This window comes from Typopeltis vanoorti, chromosome 6, assembly GCF_054136105.1.
Source record: "Typopeltis vanoorti isolate ZY-2024b chromosome 6, IOZ_Tvanoo_1.0, whole genome shotgun sequence".
In the NCBI taxonomy this organism is placed as follows: domain Eukaryota; kingdom Metazoa; phylum Arthropoda; class Arachnida; order Uropygi; family Thelyphonidae; genus Typopeltis; species Typopeltis vanoorti.
In genome coordinates, this window is record NC_143554.1 from 128,666,081 (window position 1) to 128,689,825 (window position 23,745).

At 36.3% G+C, this 23,745-nt stretch overlaps 1 protein-coding gene across 7 annotated transcripts in view; it reads left to right on the top strand.

Annotated features, from left to right (window-relative positions):
- trc (Serine/threonine-protein kinase tricornered) overlaps positions 1-23,745 on the top strand; it is a 274,402-nt gene that overhangs the window by 171,501 nt on the left and 79,156 nt on the right. For all 7 annotated transcript variants that reach the window (XM_090394419.1, XM_090394418.1, XM_090394421.1 and 4 more), the window contains 3 exons: positions 10,597-10,648; positions 21,071-21,277; positions 21,406-21,529. In XM_090394419.1, coding sequence (XP_090250545.1) covers positions 10,597-10,648; positions 21,071-21,277; positions 21,406-21,529 — 383 coding nt within the window. The remainder of the gene's footprint in view (positions 1-10,596; positions 10,649-21,070; positions 21,278-21,405; positions 21,530-23,745) is intronic.

A 23,745-nucleotide genomic window follows, 5' to 3' on the forward strand; every position in this document is an offset into this window, starting at 1 on the left:
TGCCAGAATTAGTTGTGGATTCCCTGATAGTGAACAAGTTTAAGGAAAGGTATAATAGGTTTTGTGTGTATAATAGTTAATTTGGGTCTCCCATGATATGCCTCTGAACTCCATGGAGATACTGTCATGTAATAAAAATGCTGGGAGCCATATGTAAATATGGCTTGAACAGTGGTTTTGTATAGATGAATATTTTGGTATTTGTGGTGATGAGATTGTATTTCCAGATATTAGTTCTTTCTTTTCACTGTGTCAGTGAAAAGAGACACAGATGGCCCTTTCTTTAGTGCTTAAGGAATTAGCTACCTGGTACATTTCTCTGTTTTTTTGCATATTTTGATATAATTCTAATTTCTGATGTCCTCATTTTGAAAGGTCACCATATATACTTGATCATGATTTCATTTAGCTTAGTATGTAGATTGTGCATTCCCTGATTTCTATATTGCTGTTTAATCATTGCATTTCTTTATCAGTTCTTTAGTAGTTTGTGTTATCTATTTTTCCTTTAAGAAGATAAAGTCTTGGTGACTAAAGTTTTGCTGCTACTTCATGGATGGATTGTGCAATTTAAGTGAACCTCTGGAATGGTTTTTCTGGCATTGGACCTTCCAATAATTTGTTTTGCAGTGCTTATTTATCAACTGACAAAAATGTGAAGATTAACTATGAAAAATGGGCACAAATAGGATTATAAAGTGATTGAAGTAAGCCATTTGTAAAGTATAAGTTTGAAGAAATCATTTGAATGTAACTTTGCTATGCAATAATTCTAGGATAATGCATAAAAGTATCAGCTTAAACTTTTTTTTTTTTCAGTTTTGAAAGCTTTGCATTTAATCTTCCTGTTGTATATAATTATTTCTTGCAATCATGGATTTTTTAAAACAAGTTTCAAAAAATCCATGCATTTTATTTGAAAGAAATTGTTTAGATCACAGGTTCTTACATTTCTTTTTTTATCTGCAATCCTTTTCATAAAATGAAATTATTAGTTATCCTTGGCAGTGTGAATGAAGTTAGGTTTTTTAATACTCTAGTGTCATGTAATCACGATGTTTATTATTATTCAGGCCTCCATAGAGTCAAGAGACTCATCGTGGGAGGTCCTTCTTAGGAAACACAAAGTCTATCATACCACTCCTTGAACTCATTGACCATTCTTGCTCTCACCACTCCCTCTCAGGCAATGCATTTCATGGTTCAGCCACCCTCCATGCAAAGAAACCACTCCTCACCCTCTTGCTCACGGCTTCCTTTCATATTGACAATTTGACATTTATTTCTGCAGTGAACTAACAAACCCTAACTAACTAACTAACAGTTAGGGTTTCTGAGTCTAGGCTATTTTTCTGTTCCTGGGACTAGACACAATTTTTTTTCAAAGTCCCAGGAATTCCCAGTACTATACAGTTTTGCTCATGAAAATTGTTTTAAAAATATATTTAAATTTTATTATATATTTTAAATACAGTCTTGCCATAAATACTGTTGCAATTTCCACACATCTCTCACGCTGCCCACAGAATTGTGCAAGACCGTTTATCAGTAGAGAGAAAGCTGTCTAGCTGTACAAGGTAACATGGGGAGGTTATTAGTACCATGTAGTAGCTGTAATAGCACTTCAAGGTTGGAATGCAGCCACCTGTTATTTTCAACATGCTAAAAACACTCAGGTTTAATAGATGTTTGTGTATCAGACTATTAACCATTATAATGATACAGAAGACGTATCTAACTGTCAATGAACAGGTTGACCATGCTGTATTAAGATGCAACTGCTTGCAACACGCCTCTGTGTAATCTTGTAAGAATGCAGAAAATAATGTTGTGAGAGATGAATGTTTTGCAGAGAATGATGTGATTTGTACCAATTGATGGCCTAGGGGTGAGAGCCTATCGATGTTCTACTGGGCACTTCCTAACTTATGTGGTAGAGGGTGAGGCACTTCTGCAGTATGCAAACAACAGACAGAGATATGCTCTTCACAGATGAGAAGATTTTACCACTGAATCGTTTAACTGCCAAAACATCAGGTATATGTTCCTTATGGTCGCACAGCACGTGCCGTAGCATCCAGTATTCAGAGAAGTCATCACTCCACGTTAGTGATGGTTTAGTACGGAGGTGATGTATCAGGTATCCAAATTACATTTCTACAAGAGTATATGAGATACTGTGCATCTCTTTTCACAGTAGGCAGTGACCACCTTCGGAGACTGTTATCTTAAAATCAACTGCTACGTAGCTGTAATACTTCTTTTTTTTTTTACAACATTAGAGGATGCCAAATTAGGATTTTAGATCTTTTTTTAGCTTGCATTTTACAGTGGCTCATATACAGAATATATTAGGATAAACAGATGCTAAGCTTAAGGAATATTATTATTATTATTTTTAAATAAATTGATTTGGCTGATCCTGCTACCTGTTTTATGCTCAAAATTAAGTAGGGAAAGAACTAAATTTTTGCATATAAACAAATTTCATTACAAAAGGACTTCAAAGAATCTGGAAAAGTGCACATCAAGTGTGACATGGGAAATATTCAAGAGAAGCTTAATAGTAATAATATTTGACTTTTGTCTCAGAGATAAAAGAAACAATTAGGTCAGAATTGATGGATGAGTAAGCTCATAAAACAAAAGATTCATAAAAAAAATGTGGAAGCTCTGTAAGAAGAACAGGAATAAGCAAGTATACCAGGGGCGAATGCTGGGCTCGAAATTCACGCTTGCTCTTGTTATCAGGGAGTGAGAGGTGTGATTGAAGTCTGATTAGCGGAATAATGAATTAGTGACCATTTAACACTATATATTTAGAAATTTATGTACATTTAATCATACAAATACAACATTTATTTTACAAATGATATTCTATCTTTTTCAATTTAGCTACTTGAATACAAATTCTACCCTACAGTTCTTCTTTATGAACTGGTCAATAACATCGTCATAAAAAGTTGGTTGTAACTTAATTTTCCCAAGCAACACACACACTTGTAAACGCTGGCTGAAGCACACTAGCTAGAGCTACGTTGACTGCGTATGGCTTGTGTTTAAGCAACAAAGTGAGACGACGTGAAATGGCTATGTGCGTTCATAAAATCACAGTGCTGCTGCTACAAGGACCTGGAAGCGCCTACAACCGAGCAAGCCAAGGTAGCTTTGACTAGACAAGCAAGCATCGGCCTTCAATACACAACGCAAAGCTCAATTATTGCTTAAGACGTCTTCTGTCTACAAAAATAAAAGTGTAAATGGAATGCTTATAAATGCATGCATTTATTAACAAATAAATATTACTTCTTTCTCAGTTAATGAGCTTGCGCAGCAAGCAAGCATGGAGAATTCGCCACTGAAGAATACATGTTAGAAGAGCGGAAAGTATGTTAAGAAAGGTGACTCAGATCCTTGAGAGGCAATTAGCTGAGCAAGATAGAAAATCTTAGTGTTCTCTGGCTATGTGGTAAATAAAAGAAATAATGATTGTAGAAGAATGGCTCTCTTAATTGCAAAAGGTGAGTGATAAACTATAGATGAAAGTTGAAAACTATTGATCAGCCATTTATATCATTTATTTCCACTCAGATGTATCATCTGAGTAGAAATAACATGATACCTGATGTCACAGAGTGAACAAATGATAAGGTAGAAGCACATGAGCAGGATGTACAGCTGTTACATGAGAACTTTCCGTTCGGTTGCCTGCCCTTTCCAAACTCCAACCTGATATCTAAAAATTAATCATTGTAACTTTTTTCTAATTGAGATGTCCATTATATGCAGTTTTTCCTATTATCTGAATATTGAATTCCTATCTAATATGGAAAAGTCAACCAACATGGGAAATGGATATACCATTTCTCATGTTAGTTGACTTTATTAAGGCATCTGTCTGACAGGATACTATATTTGATATAAATTGTCATTATATAAATTGAAGTATTTAGGATGGGAAAATAAGCTAGTAGCTGATACCTTTCAAAGGTTGACCAACAAACTGGAGAAGTGGAGCTTAAGAGATTGAGGATGACTGGTGGAATATCACAAGACTGTTCTTGCACTGTTGTTCAGGTTGTATATTTAATGATATTTGGAAAGGCTTGAAGGAAGATATAATTGTTTGCAATTAATGATGCTTGGTGAAAAGGAATGATACTGATATGAAATATCTGCATGATGAGCAATACTTAGTCTTTATTTGAGTTGCAAGTCAGCAGTTAGAATTGCAGGAAGTACAGGAAGATGGTTTAATGTTAAATCTGATGTGAGACAAGGATATACATTATCCCCTCTGTTATTCATTATCTATATGGATCACATTATGAAGGAAAGTGGTATTAAACATGATATCAGAATTGAAGATGTTAATGTCAGCTCTTTGCTTTATGCAGACGATGTTATACTCCTAAATAAATCTGCTAGAAGTTTGCAAGATTCCTTGACTAAATTGAATAACTGTTGTAATAGATATGGTATGAAGGTCAGCAATAAAAAGACAAAGACAATGAAAATAGGTGGAATCGTTGAAAATGTCAACTGTGTTTTGAACACAGAACCTGTGGAACAAGTAAAACATTTCAGCTACTTAGGCACGATTTTTAGTGAAGATGATAAATTAAATATGGAAATGGACAACAGAATCAATAAAGCTGGTATGGTAGGAAGTCAATTGAATAAATTCATATGGAATAAGAGAGAAATTAGTTGAAACACTAAATTAGCTGTATACAAGACAGTGTTCAAACCAGTTTTAACTTATGGATCTGAGAGCTGGGTCAGAAGTAAAATGCTTGACCAAAGACTAGAGACCGCAGGTATGAGAGTCCTGAGAAAGATTAGAGGCGTGAACAGATGGCATCAATGGCAATATCATATTAAAAACAAGTATGTTAGGAAAGAACTTGATATTGTCAGCATCCAGGAATGCATTAGCAGAACTAATCTCAGGTAGTATGGTCATTTAAACAGAATGGGCAAGGAAAGATTAGCAAAATAGGTGTTCTCTGCCAGTTTGGCTGGAAAACGACCCAGAGGAAGACCAAGATATAGGTGGATTGATACGGTACAAAGTACCTTAGACAAAAGAAATATAAGATCTGATAATGTTGGAGTCTTGACAAGTAACAGACTGAGTTGGACTAAAATTGTGGATAGGAAGTTACTAATGATGTAAATTTTTCATGTAATACTATCATATCCTGTATACCCCTTGAGGGTACATGTCAGGAATTTGATGATGATCTGAATAAGCTGGTGCAAGCAAACTTCAACATTGCCAGGTGCATAACTGTGTATTTTGGTTGAAGAAATTCCAGAATGCATATATTGATGTGATTTTCCTCCAAGAAACTGAAGCTTAGAGTTTTGGAGTTGATAGTGAATAGGAATTTGAAGATCAGGGATCACTTTATAATGGCAGTGAAAATGACATGTTAGTGATGTTGAGAAAGATACTATGTGTCTGTCTATGGCACAGTATGTCTGTCACTGTGCCACTTGACAAGGCTTTAAAATTACTATATTTGGATGCTCTACCTACATCTGATATCCTGGATTCCAGTTTGGATTGGATAAAGAAATAGTATAGAGGAGGTAGAGGCAACTAAGAAAATATCAGAATTGTGAAATGTTGCATGAGGCAGATTAATGGAATGCGGGCTTTATTATTATTATTATTCAGGCCTCCATGGAGTCAAAAGACTCCTCGTGGGAGGTCCTTCCTAAGAACATAAAGACTGTCAAGACTCATCGAGGGGAGGTTTCCCCTAAGAAACACAGTCTATCATACCACTCCTTAAACTCATTGATCGTTCTCGCTCTCTCACCACTCCATCAGGCAATGCATTTCACGGTTCAACCACCCTCCACGCAAAGAAACCACTCCTCACCCTCTTGCTCACAGTTTCCTTTCATAACTTCCAGGGATGGCCTCTTGTCATCACTCCTTCCCACTGTTCCAGCAAAAGAACTCCCCAGTGTCAACCCTGTAACCACCTCTCAACAGTTTAAAAGACTCGATCATATCACCTCTCCTTCTGTCCACCAAACTCTGCAGTCCACATTCCCTCAGCCGATCCTCATAACCAAAATTGTACAGTCCTGAAACCATCTTTGTCATCTGTCTTTGTACCCTTTCCACAGTTAATTTATCCCTTCAAATCCTGGGGACAAAATCTGAGAACAATAATCTAAGTGTGGTCTGATCAGTGACTTATACAACGGAATGATAACCCTTTTATCTCTGCAGGTCAGTGTCCTTCTCATAATTGCAGCAATCCTCTGTGTTACCTTTGCAATATTTCCCCTAAATTTCAGGTTTCTATCAATCATCAACTCCAAATCCCATGTCTCCCCTACTTCTTCCAGTATAACTCTTCCCATAGAGTATGCAGTGTGCCATTAATTTTTCCCAAACCTCAAGACCTTACATTTTGCTGCATTAAACCGACACCTCCATTTATTTGTCCATCTATCTAGCTTATTCAAATCCTCTTGCAGGGCTACCACATCTGCACTATTACTAATAATCCTTCCCAGCTTTGCATCATCTGCAAACAACTGAATATCCCCTTGCAATCCACTGGCAGTGTCATTGATATAAAGGTTAAACAATATAGGTCCTAGTACTGAGCCCTGTGGGACCCCACTTGTAACTCTCTGCCTCCTTGAAACTGCTCCACCATACACAACTCTCTGATACCTATCAGACAGCCAATCCTGAATCCAGTTGACCAATCTGACATCCAGACCCATGTGCTGCAACTTAAATATCAGCTTATCATGTGGCACCCTGTCACATGATAAGAAAATTGCAGTATATGCCTTTTTCTCATCTAATATTCTTGTAACTTTATTATAAAAGGCTAGCATATTGCTAAAACAAGAGCACCTTTTCACAAATCCATTGTTGACTCTCACAGATAACATTACCCTCATCTGCCCAATGCTTTATAAGGTCGCTCACTACTTTCTCCAAGATCTTAACAACTACTACTGATGACACATAGACTGGCCTATAATTAGACACTTCCAGTCTGTTACTGCCCTTATGCAATGGCACTTATCTTACCTTCCTTCCATTCCCTTGGCACCTTTCCCATAGCCAGACTTTCATTGAAAAGCCAGGTTAAAGGCACTGTCAGTTCCCTAGCACATTCTCTCAAAACTCGTGGTGAAATACCATCCAGTCTCAAAGCTTTACTGACATCCAGACTACTCAGTATCTGAAACACACTCTCCTCCTGTACCTCTAAACCTCAAACCAGCCCTATCCCTTTAGCATTAAAACTGACTCCTCTAGGATGAAATACTCCAATAAAGTGTTCATTGAACAATTCCACTATGTCCTCTGCATCAGTCGCTCTATTCCCATTTTTATACCACAATATCATTCTTCCACAGTCATTTCTCCTCCTACTGGCCACATATCTAAAAACTTCCCTAGGATTTTCTTTGGATCTTAGGGCTAATCTCCTCTCATATTCCAGTTTGGTCTTCCTTACCATGCTAGTCACTCTTCTGGGTTGTGTCTTATACTCTTCATGCATCTTGTCTTCACCTGTCTCCTTATATCTCTTCCATAGCCTCTTTTTCGCATGCAATTCCTGTTTAATATTGTTTGTCATCCACTTTACTCCAAATTGTGTCCTCTTCTTCACTCGTGGTATACAACTTACCATTGCTGCTAACAAATATTCTTTCACAATTTCCCACTCACTAATGATATCCAGGCCTTCCAATTCCTCCCTCCACGAAACTTCCTGAAGTTGACATCTAAGACTATTATAATCACCTGCTTTATAATTTCACATAAGTTCCCCTCTCTTTGATACTCCGCATTTCTATTCATTTTCCAAGTCAAAACCATATGGTCACTCTCTCCAACTGGTGGGAGAGATGTCATCTCAGTTATTATCAACTCTTCTGATGCTATAACCAAATCCAAAACTCTTTAACCTCTTGTTCCCTCTGTTACATGTTGCCTAAGACATTTGTCCCTCAAGAATTCTAGAAATTCCATTCCCCTATTGCTACATGCATCTTCCTCTCTCCAATTTATACTACTGTAGTTAAAATCTCCCATAACAATCATTTTCCTTGCACTTGCCAAACTCAACTGTTTAAACATCTCCTGGTCTCCATCCTCTGTGCTCCTGGTTCTGTAACAACACCCCACTAAATATCCTGTCTTGCCTACCTCTACTTCACACCATATGCTCTCAAAATCATTTGTCTCACTTCCTTCCAAAGTCTCCACTCTTAGAGGATATAGGTCATCACTTATCATAAGCAGTACCCCACCGCCACGCTTTCCCCTCCTATCCTGACGAAAAATGCTGTACCCAGCGACTTCTATTCCTGTTATTATATCCCTTTCTGTCAACCACGTCTCAGTGATCTGAATAACTTTTGGCTAGGCTGATGCTATCTGCACCACCAATTCCTCTCCCTTATTCCGGATACCCCTGGCATTAGTATAAAGCATATAAATGCCATTGTTTCTATACCCAGCATTATCCCCTCTAGACTCCACTGGGCTCAGTGTTACCTGATGTCGTCTCCCTTCTCCTAAGTATCCATTCCCACAAAAGGCCACCCCTGCTATCATCCTTCCTGGGACACACTGACTCGTTCAGAAGAGCAATCTCTTCAGATGCCTATATCCTTCCTCATTCAAATGTAAGCGATCTCTCGCATACAGTTCCTCTCTTTCCTCAAATGCACTCCAAGCATCCACATATACCAGTCCTGGCTTGTCACACATTCTCGCTATTATGCCATTCAATATCACCGCTCTTCTGCTCAGCTCGTCATTATCATACCCGGGCAACACGCACACTATTTTTCCTCTCGCTGCCCGACTTACATCACCACTGAAGTCATTTGTTCCTACCATCACAACCATCTCATCCACCCTTTCACCTCTCTTAATTGCCATAGCCACCCTTTCTATTGTTCCTCCTGGCAAACACTCCTCATGCATCCTATCTTGAAGACCACGGATCATTGAGTCGCCATACATTATACCTCTTACCATTCCCTCTCTCCTATTGTGTCCATTCTCTCCTCTTCTTTCATTCCCATAGGTCTCTCTCTCATTCCCTCTCCTCTACTGCTCTTCTCTCTTCTAGCATTCCCATACCTCTCTCTCTCTCTCGCTGTTTCCATTCTCTCCTCTTCTAGCACTCCCATTCCCTCTCTCCTACTGTTTCCATTTTCTCCACTTCTAGCACTTCCATATCCCTCTCTCATTCCGCCTCTCTTACTGTTTCCATCCTCTCGTCTTCTAGCATTCCCATACCTCTCTCTCATTCCATCTCTCCTATTGTTTCCATCCTCTCGTCTGCTAGCATTCCCATACCTCTCTCTCATTCTCTCTCTTCTACTGTTTCCTTTCTCTCCTCTTCTAAAACTCCCAAAATTCTCTCTCTCCCCTACTCTGTTTCGGCTTGCATTTATCTCTTCCACTCTCCTAATCTTATCTTTCATACTTCTGCTCTCATTCACAAGACATTCCACCTCATCTTTCAGCTCATCCATCTCCCTCTGCAGGTCAGTCACTCATTCACTCTCCCTTGATGAATAAGTGGAAGAGAGTTGATACGATAGATATGTAAATTAGTGAAAGGATTTTATAGGACAAAGGTAGGTGATATGATAGGAAGGAAGAAGACAAAGATTTATTCATCCTTGGAAATTGAATGCAATTAGTAAGAATATAAGGGCTAAAATAGGAAATGAATGAAATGGATTACAAATGGGAGTTGAGTGCAGTGCTTGCAACCAAGTTTAAGGTGAGATGTAATAAGTCATCTTTGGCTCAGTGGGCTTCCCTTAAGAGTCATGCCCTTTGATCTGATGGAGGTAACCATATAACAATAATATAATTTTTTAAAAGAAATTTGAATACTGGTCTCCAAATTATGGGAGTTTGTTCTCCATAATTCTAAGTCTAAAAAATAGTGAATGTATCAGCTTTGTTGTAGCTATATTGTGTTTTCTCGGTGCATCTGTTTAAAGCTCTGAAGATGCTTTCAACTTTTGTTGACACTGCAAAGATATAGCATGAGCAGTAGTTGATAATAAATATAATTTATCGAACTCATGTATAATATTAAAAGACTAATTAAAAGAAAGCAATGGTATATGACAAAGCTTAAAACTGAGAACATTAAATATAATTCTTTGGTAGTCAAAAAGGTAGATTATTTAATTTGTGAACACATGTCAATACTGACATCAGCTGTAAAATGACTTGTTGTCATGAATATCATAGGCTTTACTCTATTGTTACAACAATTTTTGTGCTAAGGATGCATCAAGTTCTGTCATTTGTTGCAGTATTATGAATGAGAAGAATTCTTAGCCGGTTTTAAATTAACTTTACAATTTAGAGCTGTACTAGAACTGCTACAGTTTTCTTTTCTAATTTAGATTATCAGAATGAGTTTCATATGTATTTGCTTACTGTAGCTGATATCATTTATAAGTAAGTCGTTTTCAGTGTAATGGTTGAAATTGATATATTGTTATAAGTAACTGAAAATTGTTAAATATTAATTTCCCTATTTTATTTATTTATATTAAAAGGCATGAAAAACTAGAAGAATCTATGAAAGAAGAAGGTCTTAGTGAAGAACAGGTAAAATTTTTCATAACATTTTGTAATGTATGTGATATGGAAATATACCCACAATAAGAACTTGTGCATAATTAAGTCATAAATTCTAAAATCCTGAATATATTTTGTTTTATTATAGTTTTGTTTAAATGAAAACAATGCTGTTTTCTTAGAAAACAGAATTGTTTTCTTTCCTGTAACAGCAGATTTACGGTACTTGTATATCAATGAATAAACTTGGTGTAATTGTAATAGAAATACTGTTTTTTTTTTTTAATTATGAATAATGTATTATCAATAGTTTTGTGTAAGAACAAAGGAGATTGTATTGTGTCTAAGTGTGCCATAGCGAATAAAAAAATTCTAGACAGGATTAAGAAGATTAAGTCATGACCTGAGGCTATTATACACATGCAGCATGATATTACACGGGGGTCTCCCATCTAATTGCACCGATAGACGTGGGTGTCGGGTGCAGAAAATTACGGTACCCAGTGGACGATTATGTAAGCAAAAATGAAGGTCATCGGGACTGTATAAATAGCAGTTTGCTATGTCGAAACTCGTCTTCTCTTGCCTTTTTCTTGGAGTAAGAGTTCGAGTCGATCCGGTCCCGGGTCAGCGAGACGTTTTGAGGTCACATGGGGTGCCAACCTGAAGTCATGATGTATACGCTACAGCAGCGGAGTTTTGCTAACATCATCGAGATAATTTGTAATCGCCTGTGGCCAGATAGAAAATTGCCGAGGGACCGACACAACTAAGATAAGCTGTTTTAGAAGAGATTAGATGCCGATTTTCCATGCCGCCAAGTTCCTGATGTCCGCTGATGATAGAGAAGGATCTCTCAAAGCCCCAGAAAAAGGTACCCCAGTTCAATGCTAAAGTCAAACGGGAACAGAAGGAGATTTAATGGATCATTCAGAGAAGTACAGACCTCAGTTCAAGTAAGATCTTTTCATTGTTTAGCTAGAGAAAAAGATTGTGACGGTGATTTAATTAAGGGACTTGATTTATAGTGATACTCGAGGACTTTAGGCCTTATGCTGATATCTGAAGTATTTTATATGTGAGAGAAGGTCTTGCTAAAATTTAAAGTGAAACATCGTGTATTTTATGTTATAGCTATTGCTTAAGCCTGCAGAATGCTATGTAAGAATGACCTGAGTATAACCAAGTTTAATGAGAGAAAATTATAGACACGTGGTCTTACTAGAATTGAATATGATAAAGAACTAAATTAGTCATTAGTTGTGATTCGAAGCATAGAAGCTAATTTACTTAGTACTTAAAATTGACCCATTGTACATTTCATTGACGTTAAATAAATTGTTTACTTGTTTAAATAATTTAAATTTCTGATTTCTAATCCCATGTACTACTCATAAAATTTGAATCTGTGTGAACCTTAAAAATAGATGTTGTCACGACTGCATAACAGAAAATTTAATTGCTAGATTTACTTAGAATTAAGAGAGAAAAGTTCCGTGTGGTTTACTGTGTGTTATTCTTTGGAGGGAGATTCACCTCCCACCCTCGAATTTGGTGGCGCAGCTAGAAACTAAATAAATTTTCCAAATTCAGTTGAGAATAAACACCAGTAGGTCAGACAAAGAGATTGGCTCCAGCCAAAGGCGATTTCTTTCTTCTGTAAGTTTTGCACACATGAGCTTTATTATTTGTGGCCATAAGTCAGAAGTATAGTAAAGGTTAAGAAGAAAGGTTTAAATGGGATAATTATAGTTTTTAGAAAGGTGCAGAAGACGAGATATAATTGTGAAGATTTGATAACATATTTTAACAATACATGAAATGTAAATCACATTTTGAGATAGACTTACTTTAATTAACTATGTCACACTGTGTGTCTTGATATTAGTCCACTGCACAGAAAAAACATCGTAAAAAAGATCGTAAAAGAGGAATGGAATATTAAAAGATCTCGGAGAATCAGAACCTTAGCCAAAAGAGACTTGAGGGACTTTAAATGCAGAAACAAACACCAATAACTGATACAAATTATTGATATAGATATTCTGATATATTCATGTAGCTCTTAATATTGTATACAGAAAATAGAAAAGCTTTTGATCATAATGGAGCTTCCCCACACATTAGAATATAGGGAAAGCTCTATAACCATAAAATCTTTGCTATGTTCTCTTCAACAAATTATTAATTTTTTATATTTCAGTTACTGCTGCATCAGGTTTTCAAGAATCACATGCATAGCAAAATGAATTAAGAGGAAATGTGTTGATTTGATGCTGAAAGTGGGCCAGGGAAAAAAATTCAAGCTTGATGATATTGTTGATTTGTTTGCTGTCAGAAATACTAGAAAAATATTTTTGTTAGTTTGTTTGTTTGTTTTATAGATTAATTTTGATTCATTTTTTAACTCCCATTCACTAAGAAAAATAAATGCTTCTTTTTTAATGATTTTTTTGTTTTCACTTTCATATGTTTTATTCTCTTTTCTTTGTATTATAGCAGTCTCCATAGAGTTGTCAGATTCATTGTGGTAAACTCGCTAACCAGCATCATATTTTTGTATTAAATCATGAACTTATATATGCTCCCTGAATTCACAGTGTATTCTGTATTGCATTTCACTTGCCCAGCATTCTCTGTTTAAAAAAATTTACTCTTTACAGTGAAGTCATTTGCTTCTGCTCATTGAGTATGAGCTTTTTTCCCTTATGTTTTTTTGCAAGCTTGTCAGTATCACTCATTGGGCAGTCTTTCCTAGGCGGGAAAGCAGACTGATTAGGTGGTAATTCCGAGAAAACTGCATTGCTTTTCCCAGTTTCAGGGTCAAGATTATGTCAGCTTCTTACCAGTGTGATGGAAAATAGTGACATATTACCATTGCATTAATGATTGCAACAAGGTGCATAACAGCTTTGTGGAGTAGTTGTTTGATGACTTTGTTAGAAATCCCATTTGAGCTTATATACTTGATTTAATCATTTATCAAAGTGTAAGCAAACAAAGTTTGCATCTGAAGTGTTTTCAGAACTGGGGCAACTCATATATAGAAGCTAATGACTTCACATTACTTGCCTTAATATTCCATAATGCAAAGCACATATCCTTACAGACATGTATAATGCTATGCATTATGGGAAGAGTCACTACCCAGACCGATTTCGACCTTTATTGAGGTCTCTTCAGTGGGAGCCAGACCCAGAGGTGATACTAAGGAATAACAAATAACATTTCTGGCTAGATGGGTGAAGCAAAATTGCTTTTCATATTCCTCTTTGTCTGAAATGAAAAACTTTGAATGGAGTGTTTATGAGCTACATGCTCGCCCAGTGAGGGCAGTGAAATTAGCTGTGTTCAGCTGTAATTAAGATATATTTTGGCCTTTTATATTTGTAGCTTTCCGCTTCATTATATTCCGAAGCTTCCTTGATCAACGGGTTAGGGTGGTTGCTAGTCTTGGTAAAGAACTTCACTGCTAGATCTAGAAGAAGGGAAGAGATGTAAGGAATGTTGACTTCTCTATGGATCTGGGTGTTTCTGATAAACCAGGGAGCATCCAGAATCATTCTCAGGCACTTATTCTGCAATCTCTGTAGTTTTAGAATATTTGTATTTGTGGTGTGGCTCCATGCAAGGGATGCATAAGTGTTGACCAGCCGAATCACCATCTTGTAAATTGTTAATTTTGTTTGTGTATCCAATTTGTTTTGTCTGTTGGTTACAGGGTAGAGTTGGGCTATGACCTTGGATATCTTTGAGGTAATGTGTCTTATATGATTGCTGAATAGAAGTTTTCTATCGAGGATCACTCTGAGATATTTGACTTCTTTCTGCCACGGTGATACTAAGGTTGAAATAATGCAGAAGTCATATTTTCATATACGAGTTGCCAAAAGGTGTCGCACCTTATTATTAAATCACTCTGGATTAGAGAAAGTTGTTGGAAGTTTTTTCACTTGGTTATACTATAAATTAAAGATACCAAGAAAGCAAACAAAGTTTACACCAACCACCTCTCAGGAGAAATTATTCTCCTGAGAGGTGGTTGGTGTTTGAGCATGATATTGCAAAGGTTGTAAGCATGGCATTGCTTGAAGTGCTGTTATCTGTTTTTCTAGGATGTTTATTAAAGTGTTAATCATCTCTTTAGATTTGATAGTTGGGACTGGGCCTATGAACTTGTGGAGTGTATTATGTAGTTTTCTCCAGTTCAGGAGTATTTTCCTGCTCTAATCCTAAGTGAAGTAGTACTAGGTTGTGGTTGGAACTGAGGTTCAGCCTGTATTGGTGAGCGACTTTCAGAACATGGCGATGCCTTGTTGGGCTATAGAGTGTTGGTTGTAGAGCTCTCACAACTGATATTCCTTGTGGCATCCAAACTGAGGATTTTGTCATTCTGGTTAGTGGTTCTGCTATTCCTGGCTAGGTACTTTGTGTTTAAGTTGGCTTCTACGTGCGCTACTTGGTTCAGCTAAGTTAGTTTCAAGTAGTGATTTGCTGGTAGAGTTATACATAAAGTAAATTTTCAGGCTGCTAGCACTGGTAGTCTTGAATCTCCACTTCTATGATTTCAATGTCAGTGGTTGAGGATGTTTGGTTTTACTGTACTCAATGTTGCATTTGGTAAAGATACCTTTGCTGCCTCTCCTGGTGCTGTTCCTGTTGTTGTGATACAAAATATAGTTTCTGAGCCTTGGATTATTGGCAGAGATGCATTTTGCTTTCCAGGATTAGGTTGGCATCATAGCATGTCGTGAATTCTTGAAGCTCATGCATTTTGTTTCCTAAGCCATCGGCATTCCATAAAATGATCGGAACAGAGTGAGGTCTTCTACATTTGTTAACAATCATTGATTAGTGTGAGAATTTGGCTCAGAAACAGGTTTGTGCTTCTTGACTGGGATTGGATTTGTAGTATCCAATAAGCAGGAATGTCTTCCAGAATAGCTGCAACCTTGGCTATTTTATCGGATTCCTCAGGTTGCTCAGGTTCAGATTTTGTTGCTTTTTTTAGGTGCCACCACTTCCACATATGAGGTGTGTACTTGTACAGGTTTTGGTACATCTTCAGATTTTTCAGGGTTAGATATGGTGAAATTTTTCTGTCTTATTGTCAGGCTGGATTGGTTTTGCCAGTTTCTTGGAAATTGGGTATTCTCTGGACCTTTCGTATTTGCCACATTTTGCTAGTTCTGTTCTTGGTTTCTTGCATGTTGTTGTTGCATGATTTCTCCCACACTTGATGAAATGAAACTCAGTTTTACAGCAATGCTCTGAATTGCCAAATTTTTGGCAGTAGTGGCATTGGCTATTGGATGCCCTTCAGCAACATAGAGATTCCAGCTTGATGACCAGGTTGCATGCAGTCAGTCAGACAAGTCAAAGAGTTCGTGCTGCTCTTATTGATTTCAACAGCACAAACAGCATTGGCCATTTGTCTGCTTACAGCTTACTTTAATGGGCTGTAGCCCACAATTCTGGATTAGACAGTGAGAAATTCAAAATCAACAATGTAGGCATATGGAGAATGGTATATTTTTTATGTGCAGTCACAAGTCAGCAGGTAAATATGACACTGTTAAGTTTTGATACAGGTGGAGCAGCAGGATTAATGATTAAGCAAAACAAGCATGTGCTTAGGGCACAAAAGGGAAGGGGAACACAAATTTTTCCCCTTAGCTATCATGCTCTTAACTCTCATTTCTTTCACTTCTACATTCAGTTTTAGTCAAATGTTTTGTTATTGTCCTTATCTGCTGTGTTCAACTTTAATCTGAATTGTTAAAAAAAATTTTTTTTTGGTATGAGGAGTGATTAAAGTTTGAAGGTATCAGTGATGCATAGACCTGAAGTTCAGATAATATCAGATTTTATTTTGCCTTATAATCTTTGAGAGGGTGATTAAAAATTTCCAATAAATTTTTGTATTTGCATTTTTCCCCTTATAACAGTTTTATTAAGAAATTCAGGAGACAGTGTTGAAAATTTGCATTTTCAACTGTTGAGTTTGTGTCACCAGTTGACTTTTCACCGTTCAGCCTGGTTTTTAGACAAAAGCCTTGAGAGGCCTTATTTAAATAGGCAGTGTGTCCTATGTCTGCATGGTGACATTTCTTCTTGTTGTACTGTCATTGTCTTTTGGTTTAAGCCAACATAGAACAGCATATGATTTAAGCCAGCATACTTTTGGTTTAAGGCAACATACGGTTTTGTCAGCGAAATCCCAAATTGCACCCCATTCTTATCTGTTTAGTATTCAACTAGTTTTCTATATTCCTTAAATTGCTATGTATCATTCTCCTTTTATTTATTTAGTTTTAATATAAAAGATCCCCAAAAGTCTACTGCTGCTATATTTAAAAGATACCATCTGAGATTCAGAGTTCTTCTATAAAAATATCCAATTTTTTTGTTTCAAATGCAAAATGTATAAAAGAAGATATTAGTTCTGGGGAAGTCAGCTGTATAATTCTGTTTCCTAGCTAATATCATTAATCATGCTACTGGCCAAGGCGTCTATAGACGTCAAGTTTATCATGGATGCGAAGTGCATATTAAAATTGTCATACCATTGATATTACATTGAAATATATGATGGATACGAAGCATACGAGGATGTGTATTTGATCCATAATAGCCGGTGAGGTGATTAAGAGCTATGAGGAGCAAAGTTAGTATTGTAGCTGTTGTATTTTGTCTTTTAATTGCATGTGTTGTTCTGACTGGTTTGCCTGTTTTGTAGAATGGTATCATTCTACAAAATGATACCATTCTACAAAATATCATTCTACAAAATATCTATGTATCATTCTCCTTTTATTTATTTAGTTTTAATATAAAAGATCCCCAAAAGTCTACTGCTGCTATATTTAAAAGATACCATCTGAGATTCAGAGTTCTTCTATAAAAATATCCAATTTTTTTGTTTCATTCATTCTCCTTTTATTTATTTAGTTTTAATATAAAAGATCCCCAAAAGTCTACTGCTGCTATATTTAAAAGATACCATCTGAGATTCAGAGTTCTTCTATAAAAATATCCAATTTTTTTGTTTCAAATGCAAAATGTATAAAAGAAGATATTAGTTCTGGGGAAGTCAGCTGTATAATTCTGTTTCCTAGCTAATATCATTAATCATGCTACTGGCCAAGGCGTCTATAGACGTCAAGTTTATCATGGATGCGAAGTGCATATTAAAATTGTCATACCATTGATATTACATTGAAATATATGATGGATACGAAGCATACGAGGATGTGTATTTGATCCATAATAGCCGGTGAGGTGATTAAGAGCTATGAGGAGCAAAGTTAGTATTGTAGCTGTTGTATTTTGTCTTTTAATTGCATGTGTTGTTCTGACTGGTTTGCCTGTTTTGTAGAATGAAAACTCAAATTTCTGTGGGGAAAACTCTTGTAATTTAAAAGGCAAAAATGAGGCTCCAAGTTGGTGGGGTTGTATTAAAGAAAGAGATTAGCTGATAATAATAAACAAGGACCTGAAATTTGAAGATCACATTTCAAGAATTTTGAAACAACCCAATAAATCATGAAGGTTTATTTCTTAATGTTATCTCATGTGGATTGACGAATCTTTATTTATTTTCTGATGAAGCAAAGGTGGAGAATTATAAAAGAGTGTTAATTCCCTTCATGTAGATTTGAATGCACTTAGCTTAGACAAATGAGGCAGGGAGTGGCGTTGTCATTTTAATATTAATAAGTGCAAGGTGTTGAACTTTGGAGTGCAGAGATATAAAGCTTTGTGCTTCAGAACGTGAATGAGATTTGAGGCAATGCTTTATACAGTGGCACAACCACCTACTTATCCCTACCTGTCAATGATGTAATCCTCTTATCATAGCAGCACAATAGTTCATGTGTGGTCAAGCCACACAGGACAGTTATGCTCATATTTAGTCACCTAGTTTTCACTGATGTGGAAACGCTAGAGAGGAGCAAGAGATGAGTGACTAAGGCAATATCAGGATTCTGAAATGTGTTGAGAGAATGTAAATTGCAGAGTTTGGTGGCAAGTGGAAATGAGGTAGTATGATAGAGATGTTTAAGTGTGAGAGGATTTACCAGTTAATATAGAGGAGATTATAAAAAAAAAAAAAAAGTGGAAGTCAGGGAAAGAATGAAATGTATTATGAATAACGGTGCATAAATGAGTTTAAGGCTCTATGCAATATGTTGGTAATTAATGGGGACCTTCCATGATGGAAGGTCCCCATCCATGAAGATTGCTGTAATAATAACACTGTGTGTGTGTATTTCTTATAATGAATTTGGAATTTAAGAGTCTTCAGAACTGTATCAGGAACTTGATGTGTAGTGATGGTGATAAAAGAGAAGAATTCTTGTAGATTTTATGAGACATGATAAGAACACGTTGGTTTATTTGGGTTCAAAACTTAGAATTATCTTAAAGTTAATAGTTGATTTAGATATTTATTTTTTTAATTATATTATTCTATATGGTCAGTTCCTCTAACTTTGTTTCCACTCTAATTTTGAAGTTGTGCTTGATGTTATATCCCCATGATCCTTTTTAAGAATACTGATTTCATTTTGGGAATATTTATATTTGTAAAGGTTGTTTTATTTTTATAATAAAATATTCACAACAGCTTCAGTAGTATTAATGAAATGTGTACTCATGGATTTAAAAAAAAAAAAAAAAAAAAGAGCATTCACTACTTTTCATTCATTAAAAAGAGATTAACTATGAAATTCAATTTTGTTCCTATGAAGGAAATGCTGCTGCAATGCTACTGCTGTCATAACATAATGTTCATTATGTTGTGGCATACATAAAAACTTTGCATAAGTGCCACAAAGTATTATAAAGATGATTAATGCTAAAGGGTGTGTGCAGGGGGGTTGCATCTATAGTGCAGTCCTTTGGGGACTACACTACAGGTGCAATCATGATAGTTATTCCCTTTAGTTGGAAAAAATCCAGTTTCATATCCTGACTGTGATGTGAGAGAATTCTTAATAAGGGCTTTTCAAATGAATGAATGAATGAATTAGCCATCTTCATACAGTAGTGGTGGTGGTGAGATCTCTATCCTACAGAACAGCAAACCCGTTTAAGAACGGGTTTGCAGTGAACAGATAAACAGTGAAAAGTGCAAGTTTATTGCTGAATTCCTTGAAATTAAACTTTTTTTTTTTTTAAAATTGCATCTGTGTTCACTTTTATTTACTTGTGCATTATTTATTTTGATACCCAAAGTTTCCTGAAAAATTTGTGTGCATGAGTATGTTCTCAAAATCCAAAAAAATATTTGGAGCATAGTGTGCCTCACTTCATAGAGTAATGGTGGCCATGCTTTACTTCATGTAATGTACATCTGTTATTATCTGTAGACTGGTCCCTTCTCTTCCTTTCTTCTCTTCCTGCTCCTTCTCCCCAACTATTATAGTATTTGAGGGCTAGGGATGAATCTTTCTTATTTTGCTGTATCATTTTGTCTTATGCACTATTGTGAGGCACCAACTTGTCTAGTCATGGTAAAGCCAAATACCCCCACCCCATGAGGAATGGGGGTGACCTTCATCCAGCAGTGGAAAGAACCAAAAGGTTGAAGAAGAAGAAGTGTCTCACTTCTAAAAAGCAGAGTTTATTATCGGGTAAATGTTATATCCTGTCCATCTGTTGTCTTAACTTTTTTTTTTTATTATATATTTATTTACTTATTTACTTTATACGGGTTTTTATCAACTTAAACAATCTCATATGCAGGTAGTAGAGTTTTTCTCCCAGCAATGCAGGTTCTTAATCCTGTGTACAGGTGAATTGGCCTTGAGAACACATGCAATTTATAGAAGAAAATTACCAGTGAGCAGTAAATGGCACTGTGTCGAGATAATGATGTAGTGGCGGTTCTCTGTAGCTGGTGGAATAAATGGTGGAGACAGAGAGTTGTAGAGTGCCCTCCATTGATGAGTGCTTGGGCTCCGTGGAGGTGTAACGTAATAATAATATTTTTAATTATTTTTTTTTAAGTAAGCATTTCTGAAAACGCTTGTATTAGAACAAAAAGATAAGTTATAATAGTAACCTATACATGTCTAAAATGTGGGTAGCATTCCCACAAAAGTCATTATTGAAATGACAGTTGAGTGTCAAAGGATAGTAACTATTATCTGCATGTAAATATTTTCCTTGACAGTGAAATCTGTAGTTTTGTGAGTATCATCCCTGAAATTTTATTTATATTTTTCCTTATTTTATCCTGCAATTGTTTGTTTCTTTTTTATGTAATTGTTAAACATTTAATATTATCCTGTTAAACTTTTTTAAACTATTGTTTTATAATGTAGTTGTTGACTCAGTTATCATGCACTTCCTATATGAAACCATGATACCTTTTTATCTTGCAAAATTTATCTGTCAGATTTAAGAAATTTCACATGAACACCAAAGAAAATTTATTTGTTTTAGAAACAAGAAAAACGAATGCAACATGCAGTGAAGGAGACAGAGTTCCTAAGATTGAAGCGATCTCGGTTAGGAGTTGAAGATTTTGAACCTCTTAAAGTAATAGGGCGAGGAGCATTTGGTGAAGTGCGACTTGTTCAGAAAAAAGACACCGGGCATGTTTATGCCATGAAAATATTGCGCAAAGCAGATATGTTGGAAAAGGAACAGGTAAAATAACTTCCATAGCATTATTTGAAAATTTTCAGAATTAAATTTCAAATAAGATTCTTTTTAATACTGTGCTTTTGTGAATGCGTTTTTCTCTTTCTAAACACATTCAATTTATCTGTTTTCAGGTTGCCCATGTAAGAGCAGAAAGGGATGTCTTGGTCGAAGCAGATCATCAGTGGGTAGTAAAAATGTATTACAGTTTTCAGGATGCCATTAACTTGTACCTCATTATGGAATTTTTACCAGGAGGTATGAATTTTAGAAAAATAATATTGCATAATTATATATGCCAGTATAATTTATCATGTAATTTAATCTTTATGTTGTAAAAGTTATTTTAAATTTTTAACGGAATAAAATAGTTGATTTTTGCATGAGTTTCACGTGTACACAATCATTAGAGAGAAAGCGCCTTAGTAGTGCAATTAAAAGAATGATATGGTATCATTGAACCCTTCGATTGGAAAAGGCCTAATTTCCATTCTTGTTGTGACAAAAGGAATCTTTATGTGGGCTTTTTTCAGTTGAATTGAGTTAGCTGATCTCATACAGAGGTAGTAGGGTTTTTTAACCCCTGGAAACTCGGGTTTTTCATCCCACATACAGAGAAATCAGCCATGAGAACACGTGCAATTTACAGACAAAAAAATATAAAAATACTAGTAGTGGTAGTACTGCTGTGTGTAGATGATGATGACAGTGATGTTCTGTGTAGATGCATTTGATTGGATTTGGCACAGGGACCTACTGGTTGCTCACTACATGTCATGGTGGACGACTTACTCTCCTCAGATTTCCCCCACCAATGCAGGAGTAGTCCATGGTTCTGATCTTTCACCCACTCTCACAGACTTCCAATCCTATCCATAGCTTTGCTGATGACAGTATACTCCATTCCTCCTTTTCATTTGACAAACCTGTTAGTGCTCAAGTATTAGAATCGTCAAGATCTACCATGACCAGGAACCTGAACTCGTATCTCCTAGCTGTATCCCAGTGGGGCAAGGGGGCAACCTTGTAAACTTTAGTGCCACCAAAACTCAGTTATGTCTGATCTCTCAAAAGAAACAGTTCTTCTCCTTCCTGTTACCTTCAGTAATACTAAGATATTCCAAACACGATCAGATTTCTCTTCTTGGACTGATTTGCACCTCTGATTTTTCCTGGCACAACCATATATCAACTATAGCTTTGCAGCCCCAAAAAAACTTGTGTACTTTTTCACACAAAACACTACTTCACACCCCTTCACAGTTGCTAACTCTATACAAAGCCCAAATCTGCCCAGCCATGGAATATTGCTCCCATATTTGGGGTGTTGCACCAAAATCCTCTCTAAGATTGTTCGATTCTATCCAGAAGAGGACAATCTGGATGATCCCCCTCTCTCTCTCTCTCTCTCTCTCTCTCACAAACCCACTTCAATCCTTGTTGTCTCACAGAGTGGGGTATTGAATTCTTCTACAGATACTTCCAAGGACAGTACTCTGCTGAATTGACCACTTTTTATTCCTCCACTCTGCTCCAAAATCATTAAAACAAGAGCCGCTGCTAACCACAACACCCTTTTACAGTCCATCTTAAAATTCGCCAAACCAACTTCACTGCCTCCTCTTTTATTCCATTTACTTCTTCTGTTTTTGGAACTGCCTTCCCCAAAGATTCCAACCCTGAGCTCTTCAAGCAAAATGTGAACATACTACTCCTTTCTTCTATTCGTCTTGCCCACACACAGCAATAGTGTGCTATAGGTCTTGTGGCCTTTTGTGTGTGGTGCAGATATATATATATATATACCAGGGGACTCCACCCCTGATGCCTACGGCGCCCAACTCCTCTGTGTTCCGGACTGGTAGGCCGGTTCTCCTTGAATTCTGATGACTCGAATTTTGAAGACTCGACACTCAGGCTAGCCCCTGAGTTTCAAAATGTTTCAAATAACTTGACAAAAATATTACATGCAAACGTTACACAAAAAGGTTACAGCCTACATCCATTTCCAATTTCAGCTTATCGTTTTATAGTATAGAGTAGATATATATAAAATAATAATAAATAAAAAAAAGTTGATGGGTTAAGTGTTGGAGACCAGAAACTTGTAGAGTGCTCTTCCTCAATGAGTCCTTGGATGTGTTATGTAATAATAATAATAAAACTGTGTACAAGAATTACCTGACTTATAAAGCCTTTAGGTAGAAAAGCTTATGACTGACATAAGAATAATGAAAAATTAATAATAGTAAAAATGCTTCAAGCAGAGGGATGTATAAAACATTTAAAGGAAAGCTTTAACCTAGAGCCAAAGTTCACACTAATGGTTTAATGGAATGAAGAGAGCATAGTAATATAAACAATAAATGACTCCGCTGTTCTGTGTCTGTCACAGAGGCATCGAGACATTCATTAGGATGCAGTATAAAAAACTATAATGTGCACTTTTAGATATCACAAAGCAAGATGGAAAT